Source organism: Asparagus officinalis, chromosome 8 (assembly GCF_001876935.1).
Source record: "Asparagus officinalis chromosome 8, Aspof.V1, whole genome shotgun sequence".
NCBI classification, from domain to species: domain Eukaryota; kingdom Viridiplantae; phylum Streptophyta; class Magnoliopsida; order Asparagales; family Asparagaceae; genus Asparagus; species Asparagus officinalis.
The window spans coordinates 46,033,873-46,048,413 of NC_033801.1; the positions used below are offsets into that span (position 1 = coordinate 46,033,873).

The window sequence follows — 14,541 nt, forward strand, 5'->3', positions numbered from 1 at the left end:
TGTATTAAATTCATATGAATTTGCCAAAAAAGATAGCAACCTTAGATCCATAATAAACCATTACTAAATAACCAAAATAATAACTAACAAGGCTATATAGAAAGCGCTAGGAGGCCTAGGCGGTGAACCCGACGCCTAGAGCCTAGGAGGTTTTCTTTTTTCTATTTTTTAATTATAATAATTGATAGTAAATGTCAATGTTATAGAAAGCACAAGTGCCGGACTAATGTCTAGGTAGATTTCTTTCTTATTTTAAGTGGTGGTTGATGAGGTTTTGCGGAAGATCGGAGGAGATAAGGTTAAAAGAGTTTGAAGGAGGTTGGAAGACGTGGAGGTTGCAACACAGAAAATCACGATCAAGGTCTAAATGGTATAGTCCACATAAGCAGACAATGGCCCCCTAGGTATCGCCCAGGCCCTAGGCATTAGTTAGGCGGCCTAGGTACCGCCTAGGCCTAGGCGTACGCCTAGGCGGACTAAGCGGAGGCTTTTTAAAACAGCGGCCACTACTCCCCAACAAGCTTATGATTATCATCCTCATAGTGGTAATACAGATTTGTCCAAAAAAGGGTTTGAGTACAAAACTTCCATAAGGATTCACATGACTAAACCACACTACTATGACTGCTACCAAATTACTAGCATATGTAGTCGCAAGCAAACAGAAGTTTGCCAAATGATCAAGAAAGACGAGGAATAAGGTTGCCAGGGAAGCCACCTCATGTCTGCATGATGACATCAGATTTAGAATGACAGGTATCTATTATCCATCTCCACTTTTATACACATTTTAATGGAAAGCTTACAACTCTAATCTGTTTGAATACTTCCTTAATAACAAGCTATACACGTGATCTTATTATAGAAGAAGAGAGTTATATTTTTGTGATTGAATAAAGCTCATCTTACAATGTTCAGCAACTGGTTCTAATTTTCACAATTAATTGAAAGCACACATAAAATAGTATTAGTGTACACTTTAAAATTGATAGATAATTATTTCCAATTATTCTAGCAAAAATTTGCATGGATTGTATAGTCTCATAATGTTGCTCAGCTAGTTATTACTTAATAAGAAGGGAAGTCTCTTGGTGGAGATATTGCCAAAATACTAGAAGTATCTTCCCTATTATCCTTCCAGGGAAAATTATTCCAGTAGGCTGTCTTCTTCAGCTCCAGTTATACTCTCTTACTTTATATGTATAGGAGCTACAGAAAAAAGGGAATAAAATGTTACCTGAATAGGAAGTGACAAACCAAGTCTAGTTCCAACATCAAGCACTAAGTTTGGATTTCCATCCCAATTCAGCTCCAACTCCATGGTGATCCCAGAATCATCATTTTCAATGATTGAAACCCCTAAAGATAATATCACATTAGTTTTTGGACAAACATGAACCAGATAAAGAACAATCAAAGTTAACAGATTACTGCAGGCGAAAGACTGGAAGATTCAATATATCTTTTTTGCTTTCAGTTACGGATCTTAAACATAAATTAATTTATGAATCTCTGTGACCAATCTTACAATGATGGAGAAACGTCAAACGAGCCAACAAGTACTTATCAAGTAAATATAGTATGATAGGTCTTTTGGAGGCAACTTTGGAAAGGCACTAACCAAACTATATTCCTATACCTCAAATTTCAAATATAAGGCAGATTACTGGCGGTTTTTCACTGTAAGCAGTTAGAAAAATAACAGCTATACCAATGTCATGGAGTAGTAAAATAAGCTCTAAATGAATGGGGATTGACTACGGAGGCGAGTACCCACTATCAATGTGCTGCATTAGTATTAGAGTTATTGACCCATGAGAATCATCCAGCAAAGAGAGAAATACGTCAACTAAACAAGCAAACCTTGGCCAAATTGGCAGGTCAAAAACCAGAAATACAAAACTCCGTTAAGCTTATTGATTGGCAGATCAAAACCCAGAAATACAAAACTCCGTTAAGCTTATTGATAGATCTTTTATAGGTCTACCAATGTTCAAACAGATTTTGATTTCTTTTCAAGAGTTAATAGGCCATCCCATATGACTGCTTACCAGAATTAGTAGGGCAAATAAGATATGCTTTAACCCAAACTAGTATATTTTTACAAGGTTATCAGTTGATATTCCCAATAAGGCTAGCACCCCACCTAATGCTTAACAAAGAAATCTGGTTTGATTGTACTGTACAGAGATTTTATACTCCTACCATGTTCATGCACATCAAAACAAGACACGAGAACTCAAGAAAAGATCAGAAAAGAGAAAAGTAAAAGCCTGCAACAGTGAAGCGAAAGAGACGCAATCAGCAAGCACTGGGAAAGGATCATTGCAACCATTTAAGTTTGAAGCCAAGACAAACAACCCCTTGATACAGAAAAGTTGAATTAATCAGGCTAAGTATGTATATGCATGCTTTGTGATCCATAGCAAAGTAGACCATAAGTAGTGCTTTTTGCAAGGCTTAAACTAGCAAGTCATTTTGCAACCATATTCACATATTCATTTACCATATGGAAAACCATGACATCTCTTTTGTCCCGTTGAAGAAATTTAAAGTTCTATTCTAGAAAATAGTGCTATCTTATCAACTACGAAGAAGAGAAAATTAACAATATTTGCAGCAGAAGCGTAACAACCTGCTCACAAGCACATTATAGGGCTTTACAAACGGGTGCCAAGTTAGGTATCTCTTTTCGGAAGGTCTTTATGAAGTATTCTGAAGGCTTAGGGGAGAGGATAAAGACCGTGAAAGAGATAGCACGAAAGTTCGTGCTCCATCTAAAAAACGAGACAATTGATTTTCTGGTAGATTCAGAAATATACTTTTTCATTTGAACTTTGAAGTGACCATTTTCGAATGAACATGATTTCGGAAGATATAATCGAAAAGCTACAATAATTATTATGCAATCATCCTCAACCTCACTCTTCGAGTTACATCAAGGAGAACAGCACGGTGAAGATGTTCCGGCAATGAACTTTTCTTATTTTTCATCATAGGCTGCTGAGTCAACAAGGAGCCATGCAAATTAGTGCCTTCGGATGTATTCCATGCTATATTCAAGGACCGTACTTATGAAACTAGAACCCATCTTCTACTGAAAGATAACAAAATACTGCTCCATGAGTGGGAGAGAACTTTTCTATATTCTCAAAAAAATTATCTGAATGGGAGAGAACTTATTGGATGGTTGGTTGTTGACTAATTAGGTTTTGTTTCAACATCCAGTGGTATCAAGGTCCTGTTTATATTCAATACATTAAACATGCACCTTAGTCTTCTTATCACTGGTTTAAAAACCGGTTTGAGCATCCGCCTAGGTGGAGGCAATCCCAAACCACTCAAGTAAGTGTTTTGGCACTTAAAAGTCTGCACATCGGAAAACTGAGCACATACTGTGCTTAAACATAGTAATAAGTACAGAAAAATTTTATCTGATAAAAAAGGATCAAGTCAAAAACCGTTATCCAAATCCAGTTTGATAAACCACTGAGGCCAGGTTTCGAATCTTCAAAAAATCTTTTCCTCTATCATAGTCTACTCTCATCATTTGACATAGGTGCTAGAGCCATTGTCTCATGTCCCAATAACCATCACCACCTCCAACCACTGTGCATACTACGAAGAAGTTAATTTGTCTTTATTTATCATTATTACGGTTTTGCTTATAATGATATTTACATAATCATATACTTCATGAAGAGCCAAAATAAAAATAAAAATAAATAACACCTAGGTGCAGCTGAAGCACCAACCTATGCACTTGGGCCCTGGTCTAGCCAGCGCCCAATGCTTTCTAAAACAATGCTTCTTATACTATGACTTTATATGCATACAATCCTTTTACTGCTCAACATCTTCAAAGGTATAGATGGTTCATTATCTTACATGTTAGCATGCTCATGTGGCAATAGATTAAACACTGCAAGATTACTAACATTCTGTACTCACTTCTTCTTGACCGCTGATATCTTTATACAGTCTATGGTAGGCCCAAGAGAAAATTCATTTCCAGTTTTGCCACATCAAACTTCAACATCAACAGAGCATGACAAGTAGCATCCAAAAGAAAATCCGAAGTTATATGCAATATACTAATGGTGACCAAGAAAAATGTAATGTCTTTAATCGATTTTACTTATTGGTTAAATGCAAAATTTTGAATGCGTATAACGTCACAATAGAGGTTTGGAGTGGTCGACTATGCACTTAAACAGAGTTACCAAAACTACAAATTAAATGGAAGTGCCTTCTTTACACTTAAACTGTACCATGTGTACCTACTTTGGGGTTACTCTGTATACAATGTTATAAACGTAAGTAATAATTCCATTACCAAACCATGAGAAGCACTATATCTAGTCATTATCCAGGATTTATAAAGCAATGTTTTATAGCAACTAAAATCTGATGATGGAAACAAAACAAAGAATAACAACCAAAAATTCACGAAATTGTTTGTCTTAACATTCACTTATAATCAGTGAAGGCCTTTTTTTCAAAGACAAAAGTAACTTACTCGTGCATTGAAAACTGTGGGTAGTACAACAGACGAAAAATATTTAAACGAAGTTTACAAACATTACTTCAGAATATAAACAAGATAATCCTAGTAAAATACTTCTATAACAGTAAAATATGTATAGAAACCCACCGGTAAACTGTGGAGCAACGGTACCAAGTGTCAGCTTTGAAAACTTGAGGGAAGATAATATGATGGGTCTATACTGTTCAAGCACTGGTTCAACTGAAGTTCTTATCAACTCGGATGCTGCCTGTAGGAATTTAAATTGTAAATACAATAAAATTATTCCAGTAGGACTTTCATCATTCCAACTGAACTTGATAATTCTGGCATGATTAAGAAATCAAACCCCAGAGAATGAAATTTAAGAAGATAGAATAAAAGAAGAATCACCTCATTGACATAAGGCCATATTTTCATCAATTCGAGATTGAGCCACTTCAACTGTAGAATAATACTGATAATATCAATATACATATATTGCTTTGTATGTAAAGAATCATGAATACAGAAAAAATCACCAACAAACTCAACTTTTGTTGACGCGAGAAAACAACCCAAGAAGGATAATGTTCAGCTGGAAGTAGCTTCCTTGAATCCTCAACTGACAGCTTTGATAAAGCCGCTATTATTGTGGCCTGCAGAAAAAGATAAAGCAGCTATCTTCTCAGTCTGTAATCTAATACAAAAATTAAATTATGTTATATGGAGGAAAAAATACTACAGCTAAGGAAATTCCTTAAAGAGTTAATTGCAATAGGACCATACATCACACTTTAATTGACAAACTCTACACTGAAGGGATTGGCTAATGCTATACCTTCCTCTATGGTTATTTTTTAAAAAATTTTGTGACTAAGCACCCACTGGAAGAGCAGCCAGTTAGAGTGCAAACTTACTCTAGTATTGGAAATCAACTGGAAATGACGAGAACTTAAAATATGATAGAGATCATAGATCATTAGCTCAACCATTTGGGATAAAGTGATCTAAATTAGTACTAGTCTTCATCGCTAAATTCTATTGCCCCATCGTTTATGTTGTGCATCATATCTGAGTGTAATTCATTATAGCATGTGTCATCTATGATCTATAGTCAAAATTTCCAATAAAAATATTGGTGGGTTACTTCTAGTTCATCAAACAAGATTGGTAGCATGCGTTAAAATTGTGGCCCTTGTAACGAAGTCACATCCCTTAAAAATAGTATCAAAATTTCTACGGTCTATTTGGAAACTTAGATTTGGGTCCTGCATTTGAAATCTAAAATAGCCTAAATCCAAATCCCTAGTTTGGATATCACTTTGGGCTACGAGTCGAAATCAATTTATTTGAAGTGGGTGGAGTTTAAAGCTTAATAGCATGGATTTCAAATTTCAGCTTGATACATTTGACTTGTGAGATCTAACTTTTCACCACATTTGTCATCTTCATCTTGCGATCTGCAATTAGGTCCTTACTCCAAATTGTACTCCCCGCCTCATCGTCGCCACCGTTGGTGCCTCGCACCACCCAACCCATCCCCTCAGCTAGAAAACTTATCTCTTCTCATGCCCGAGTCTCCCCCTCCCATTATTGAAACTCACCTGAGGAGACCTCGTTCTTTCTCCCCTAGATCCAATTCTAGGGTTTCTGCTGCGAACAATCTCCTTAGATCTCATCCCGAAATTTAATTGAACATCTTGATTTATAATTTTCATCCATTTGCAGTCTCCTTTCTAATTCTTTAAATATCTCCTTCTTTTGGATAGTTTATTGTTGAGCATTGCTATCGGAGAGTGAGGCATCCTTCGAAAAATTGGAGACATAGAAAAATCATAAAGATGGTGCAATTGCCTTAGTTCAATCATATTCAAATATCAGATCATTTGAGTGTGTACATCGAAGGTAAAATGCTTTACTGTTTTGGATCAAAATGGTCTGTGATATCTGCCTTACCTTTTTAGCGTCAGGGTAAGCTCTCTTCAAATCATTAGATTATAAAACAAACAAGTTCTTACCTTTGAGGCAAGTTTTTAGAAAATGCTACTACAAACAATAACCTAGTTAAAATTAATAATCAAATCTCATTTTTCTTTAATAATTTGCAGCTTATCTCACTCAGTCACAACTTTATCTATCTTTTGAAAGAACATGTGAATGGATAATTGTTGATGAAGCTATGTGCTTTAGGATACTTTTGTTAAGGCTTATGTTTTTGGTTTGATGCTCCTATTCTAAATGTTAGGACTTCTTCTAAGATTCTTCACTAAGTTGTATGTGTTATAATTTTTAAACTAATAATCCAAATTGAAAAATGTTCAATTGTATTGTGCTGGGTTTATAAAATTCTCTGATGTTGTCCAATGAATCAATAAGTAAATTGATACTAAAAGTTCACGTCTTCAATTTCATGTATCAATTTATTTGAAGTGGGTGGAGTTTAAAGCTTAATAGCATGGATTTCAAATTTCAGCTTGATACATTTGACTTGTGAGATCTAACTTTTCACCTCATTTGTCGTCTTCATCTTGCGATCTGCAATTAGGTCCTTACTCCAAATTGTACTCCCCGCCTCATCGTCGCCACCGTTGGTGCCTCGCACCACCCAATCCATCCCCTCAGCTAGAAAACTTATCTCTTCTCATGCCCGAGTCTCCCCCTCCCATTATTGAAACTCACCTGAGGAGACCTCGTTCTTTCTCCCCTAGATCCAATTATAGGGTTTCTGCTGCGAACAATCTCCTTAGGTCTCATCCCGAAATTTAATTGAACATCTTGATTTATAATTTTCATCCATTTGCAGTCTCCTTTCTAATTCTTTAAATATCTCCTTCTTTTGGATAGTTTATTGTTGAGCATTGCTATCGGAGAGTGAGGCATCCTTCGAAAAATTGGAGACATAGAAAAATCATAAAGATGGTGCAATTGCCTTAGTTCAATCATATTCAAATATCAGATCATTTGAGTGTGTACATCGAAGGTAAAATGCTTTACTGTTTTGGATCAAAATGGTCTGTGATATCTGCCTTACCTTTTTAGCGTCAGGATAAGCTCTCTTCAAATCATTAGATTATAAAACAAACAAGTTCTTACCTTTGAGGCAAGTTTTTAGAAAATACTACTACAAACAATAACCTAGTTAAAATTAATAATCAAATCTCATTTTTCTTTAATAATTTGCAGCTTATCTCACTCAGTCACAACTTTATCTATCTTTTGAAAGAACATGTGAATGGATAATTGTTGATGAAGCTATGTGCTTTAGGATACTTTTGTTAAGGCTTATGTTTTTGGTTTGATGCTCCTATTCTAAATGTTAGGACTTCTTCTAAGATTCTTCACTAAGTTGTATGTGTTATAATTTTTAAACTAATAATCCAAATTGAAAAATGTTCAATTGTATTGTGCTGGGTTTATAAAATTCTCTGATGTTGTCTAATGAATCAATAAGTAAATTGATACTAAAAGTTCACGTCTTCAATTTCATGTATCATTGTTTTTTTTTTGTGTTGCTTAACCATATGAAGTTATGTCCTTTATGCATTGAGCTTTTAAGTGTATGCAAATTTTTCAATACCTAGATGTTACATCATTAGTTAGAAGCTTTGATTCCACATGTTATGAGGATAAGATAAGTACAATAAGATACTGCATTAACTTGGAATGATATTTACCAAGCTTTGTGTAATTTTTAGATTAGTAAACTTTGAATAATGTTATTGGCGGATAAAGAAGACCGATTAGCATTTAATTACCTTATAGCTTCACCTACTTTGCACCTATATACCCTCACTTATTTTTAGTACCACTTACATACCCTGAAGTTTTTATAAAATTTGCACTATAACACCATATGTTATGCAGACGTGAGAATATTCATCCGGAAATTCCTATATGACACTTACATGCTAATTTTTGAGCTTTTTAACATTTATTTTCATAAAATTTACTTTTAATCACACTCTAATTCGATTAACCTACATTAATCTATTTTAAAATAGAGTTGTACAAAATTTAGTTAATTTAATGGAAATTAAGGGTTAAAATGCTCACTACTATCAACCATGTACAGGCTAATGACTATACCACTCTCTTTCATTAAGTGATAATTTTTTAACTAAAGTAGATCAATGATGTTAGATCTCTCATCTCTGAGCATCATGCACATCTATGTCTTAACCAAGGTTATTGGGTTTAATGGATTGATTTATAGGGTTTAACTAAGGTCATAACCTTGAAGTGTTTGTGCATATTTATACATGCCAGCATGTTGCATATTAGTCGTTTCTTTATGGATCCTAACTTATGATTTGCGATCTCTAGTTTCATTTCAAGTTGATGTTTTCACTCTAAGAAATTTATAGTAATTACTTCCATTCTCGTTTCCTTTTGACCTCAAAATCTGGTGGATTCTGCCATACAAGTTAAAATGTTATTTAGGCCAAGAAAGCAACAAAGATAAACTTCTAGTTATTAACACAATAGCTATGTATGAACCGATATATATTACCTATTACGTGGTTTAAGATTGGTGTTTTACCCTAATAGTCCATACATCATAGTTTTAATATTAATACAACAAGGAAAATTTAAAATTTGGAAACTCCTTTCCAAAAGTATCGATAAGAAACTTCAGCATCTTTTGACCGACAAACATGTACTTTTACAGCTTAATTGATTTCTCTTAAACTTCATAATATGTTGTTAACTGTCAACAACTATAAGTTTTGCTAAGCTACCTTCTTCTCCTATGTGTGCTATGCAATTCAATTGACACAAATATTACTGACTTAGTATTTTGATTATATTAAGCCAACAAAACTATTCTTTTTAAAAAGAATCAGTTTCGTATATGCTTTTCTTTCAAGCATTCATGTGCTTTTGCAAAGTTCGATGTACTTAGTCATTGATTTACCTTCAGAATTAATAGTCTCTTGATTGCATGCAATGGCAGAGGTCCTCATATTTTATCATCATGAATTGAGTTTCCAATTTGTATTGTTATTATGTATATTATGAAATATTATGAAAAAAAATTGTCATATTTTGGAGATATGTCATGCTAAGCAAGAGTATCGCAATGTTTATCAAATCTATTTTATGAATATGTTTCTATGATCAAGTACTTGAAATGAGCAATATATATAATAGTACAACCCTTGGAAACACTTATTTATCTATGATGCAATTTTGCTGCACTTGTTTATTAATGGAGACTTTGTTCCTTATTAGAATTTATATGTTATGTTAAGTTTTGGAGGATTCGTAACCTATCATATTGAGTTCTTGTCTTATTAAGATGCCACCTTAAACTGCTGAAAACAACTATAACCTCACTATAACCTCACTGTAAACATTTATTTTCAATAACATCATTTTTCCTCTTTATTTGGCCAAGGAATACAACTATATCCTCAATATAACCTATAAACATTTATTTCCGATAACATCATTTTTCCTCTTTATTAAGACATGTGAATTAAAAAGATTTAGATACGAGTCCATAGCAACTGCAATTTAAATTGACCGTAGTTATGCTTACTTTTTAGTCTTTATTTCTTTTGCATTTAAATTAATCAGAGAATAGTAGGATTGACTCTTCATTTGATGTCTCATCCCTATATCTCCAATGTCACTGTCAACTGATAATGGAGCTACAAGTCCTAAGGGGAATTCAAAGAAAAGCTAGATAGAGATACAAATGACAACATTTCCTAATTGTCTTTGAATGAACACAATGGTTGAGCAATGTCTTTACATCGCCTTATTGAAGCAACAAATCCACGTTATATTCTATCTCCTGTCTTTGAACAAACAAGATGTGTGAGAAATGCCTTTATATCAGGCTTATCATAGCAATAAAGTAGGGTTTAAATGAACGCTATTAGTGTAGCCTAGTGCTTCTTCCAGGGATTGTTTGCCAAACTCTTATGTGTCGTCGAGTCTATACTAAAAGATTATGGTTGGTTATGTTAAATGTTATAGTGACCAAACAACCTATGTTTTTCTAAAGTTGTTGTTTAGTTATTTTATGCTTGTGATGTTTGAAAATTAGAACAGTGTGGCTAAGATGACAACATGAAATGGTTTTATGATGTCTTTTTCCATAGAGAAAAGATGTGATGTTTCATGTTAATATGAAGTTTGCTTAGATTCATTTTATTTGTGAAACACTCAGAATTCGCAACGACATGCGCTTGGATGTTAATACTTAACGTATAACTTGCTTATTTGTGTGATATTATTTGATTTTTATGAGTTTTCTTATATTGGTTAATTTTTGTGCAGTAACTCTTATATTGGTTAATGAGTTAAGGATTTTATAGCAGCTAAAACTTTAAATCTTTTTTGTTATTTTTTCCCTTGCCTAAATCCTTTTTGTTATTTTTCCCTTGTCTAATGACTTTTAGTAGTGGGTGGACTTTCGCTCTTAGTTCAAGAAGTTTAAAAGCTAAGAGTTTGATCTTATTGTTGATTATGTTGGTGTTCATTTTTTTTTGTTGAGAAAATTGGTATTTGATGATTTGCTATTGGTCCTTTTATTTTTTACTTATAAGCAATAGGGTTTGGCTTGAACTTGCGTGTGATTCAAAAGTTAGATAGCTTTTACTGATTAGATTCCAATTATACTTGCAACTCATATGTATTGAGTTAAGGATTTTATAGGAATGAAATGATATTTTATAGACTAGGCCTAATAATATATTTATTTTTATATTGAGATAATATTGGTATGAGATCATTGATTCAAAGATTTTCATCTTGTACCACAAATTTGTTTCAACATGGACACTAATTATTTAGGAGTACACATATGGCTAGAATTTTAAAGAAGAGGGGTTAACGGGGTAGAATTTCTTAAAGATACCAATATCAATGTGTAATTATGTGTTTACAATAAAAAAACATCAACTTGAATCCACATTCATGTATAATAAACCTAACCAATGGATTCAAAATTAAGAGATTTGAAATCCTCTCGTTTAAAAAAGATATCCAAACAAGTGATTGATAAATCCATGGAATTCAAACCTTAGATTTTAAATCCATGAATTATAAATCTACACCTCAAGTCCAAATCTCGTTTCCCAAATGGAACCCTGAGGTATTAGAAAAGAGAAATTTCTTAGTTGAAGAGAATTTGTGGATTTGTTATCCTCCAAAGATCAAGCTAAGAGGTCGATGTCATCGTCAATAGAGCTTGTAACTAGAATCTAAAATAGACATGAATATTTGTTTGTAAATTGTCTTGTATCTTATTCATTGTAACAATGACTTTTCTCTAGCAGCCATAAGGACATAGGTAGGATTGGTCCAACCATGTGTGGTTTTCTTGTCAGTATTTGTATTATAATGCATGTACCGCTTGCATGATCAATATCAAGACTTAAAGGTTTGTGTTCTACTGTTGAGGTATCACAAACTTTTATCAGAAAGTCAAGTTGGATCAAAGGGTTGTGCATGCAAGGTGAAGGTGACGTCAAGTTGATAAAGGCAATCGAGAAAATCAAAGCAGCTGGCAACATAAAGGAAAAAATAGAAGATATAGTTCGAAGTTGCAGCAGTTCAATTATGACATGGTTCAATCATCACTGGATGCTAGTAGATTTATCTGAGAGGGGTCATCATAGCCATTAAGATAAGACCATCAACAATAAGGTGAACTTTAATGTCAATGGAGCAGTGGATACCAAAGATTTAATAAAGAAACACCTTCAATGGTGCCTATAGAAAGCTTGTTAAACTAGTGATGATCGTAGGAGGCGATAAGCCTCAATGTTAAGATAATCACAGACAATAGCGGATCTAAAAACTTTTATCTAGAAGAAATTTTCATGGATATATAATAAAGGGTTAATAATTCTTATCGCAAGACTTTAGCATGGAGATATAATACCGACTCATGACAGTGATGGCTAAAAGGTGTCGTAAGACGTCAATTTCCTATGACAATGGCATCTGTAAGGGGTTTTCTACAAATGCAAGGTTTGAAAGATGCAAAATATACAATAATGCAAATAGCATACTTGATGCACATAGAATTTGCAGGTTCATGGCTTAAAAGGGGTGCTTCAACTATTTCGAAACATAAAAATGCACAAGATGGGTGTAATCATCCAAATTAGCTTATAGGGTTTTAGATGATTAATTAGGGTTTACACCTAAGAGCTACATGGTAAGACACTTCAAATGTCAAAACATAGCAATTCACATGCTATCTCAAAATTTTCACATTTTAGAAAATTTTCTTTACATTAATTCCAGTTTAACCTCATTGAGGATTACAACTTTATTTATCAAAAAGAAAAACTAAATCTAGAAACTAACTAAACCCTAACCAAATTCTAATAATAGAAAACAAAATAAAATCCCTAACAAAATAATACCTAACATATCTTAAACATTCTAAAAGCAAATCCTTAAGAAACCTCACCTAAAAATAAATATTAAATCAAATTTGAATAAAATAAAAAATAGTAAATGTTAAAATCTTTTGATTGACAGTCTACGATCTTCTTGCGTCAAACCTTCTCTTGTTAGAGAAAAGTCGATCTTGAGGTTTATAATGGAAAAAGTGTAATGATTACATTTGACTCTTGAGAAGTATTCGATGATGAATTGCACGATCTTCAAAATGAGATGTCTAATTTGATATTAAATGATGGAAGGTCTAGAATAATGAACTCAATAATCATATTAGCCTAGACCAGAAGTTTGGATTCTAGGTTTGACACAATGTTGTAAAAGTGGCGCTTAAGCGGCCGTTTGTGTGTTCTGGACCCTTGGTCGGTTTCCACTTGGGAAACCTCACTAAAAGCGGATGTGGCACGAGAAGCAGTCAAAAACCGGCCACTATATCTAAAAGCAACCACTAAAATCTCTTTGATAATTTACATTAATTCATAAACTTGTTGACTAATTTGACAAGCATAGTCTATTATATGTTACTTTATCACATCAAGCATAGTTTATTATATGTTACTTTATCACATCACAACGTGTATAATTTTTTGTTAATATTGTGTGATACAATCTAAGTAATGTTGCACATCTATTTCATTTCATGGTAAGTTGCATGGGTACAGGTATGGGTGCTGGCATGAATACGAGTACGGGATATGGCAAATTTGTAAAAAGTAGGGTACGGGGACATAGCTATAAATATGTGTGTTATGTATATTTATATGTATTAAAATTAATAATTTGCATAAGATCAATATTATTTTTTCATTTACATAAGATCAATATATTGGAAATAGATGTGACGTGTTAGAATATACATCTAAGAAGTGTATGAAGAGTGTTTTAAATTAAAATATGTAGTACATAATTGAGTATAAGCTTGAAGAAACGTAGGCATATATTCAAAAAGTTTGGGTATAGGGGCATATATGCATTTGTAGAATTTTTTTCCACCAATTTTCGATTGTTTTATACTTTTCAGATTTTAATTCTATTTTTTCTTATTATTTTGAATTTGTGCCCTATTTACAAATAAAAAGATTGTTGTGGCGTTTTTCCCGCTTAAGTCCTGCTTAAGACTAATTCCCAAAAAGCCTAAAAGTAACTTTGCAACGTCAAATTGTTTTTCACTTTCAACAACTTTAGCTTGACACAAGCTTGGGTCCTAGAGTTAACTCGAACTTAGGTTCTAGATCAACATTTGGCTCTGTTTCTAGCTTGAGCTAAGTTCTAACTCTCGTCCAGGCTCGAGTTCAGGCTCAAGATTTGAATCAATTGTGTGTTCTGACTATGCTTCTAGCTTCAGTTGAGTCAATCTTTTGATCTACTACCTCAGAGAAGATCAATCTTCTAATATGGTTATATTTTTGGCTCTAGCTCAGATTCAAATTTTATTTCTTATTTAAAATTGACTTATAATTTTATTTTCTGCTTCTAATGGACCTTCTCAACATTTAAACTTCTCAGTAATTGTTTGCAGTAGTGTTAGCTCGAAATTGATCTTCTCAACATGCAGATTCATCCACATTCTGGATCGGCATAAACTTTCTAACAGTAGTTGATAAGAATCG

General features: G+C 33.5%; 1 protein-coding gene across 1 annotated transcript in view; it reads right to left on the minus strand.

Annotated features, from left to right (window-relative positions):
- Window positions 1-14,541, minus strand: part of LOC109819536 (synaptotagmin-5-like) — a 28,521-nt gene that overhangs the window by 10,780 nt on the left and 3,200 nt on the right. Inside the window, exons 2-6 of the mRNA XM_020385291.1 lie at window positions 7,591-7,595; window positions 5,059-5,163; window positions 4,919-4,969; window positions 4,655-4,775; window positions 1,238-1,359 (exon numbers count right to left, since the gene is read on the minus strand). Coding sequence (XP_020240880.1) covers window positions 1,238-1,359; window positions 4,655-4,775; window positions 4,919-4,969; window positions 5,059-5,163; window positions 7,591-7,595 — 404 coding nt within the window. The remainder of the gene's footprint in view (window positions 1-1,237; window positions 1,360-4,654; window positions 4,776-4,918; window positions 4,970-5,058; window positions 5,164-7,590; window positions 7,596-14,541) is intronic.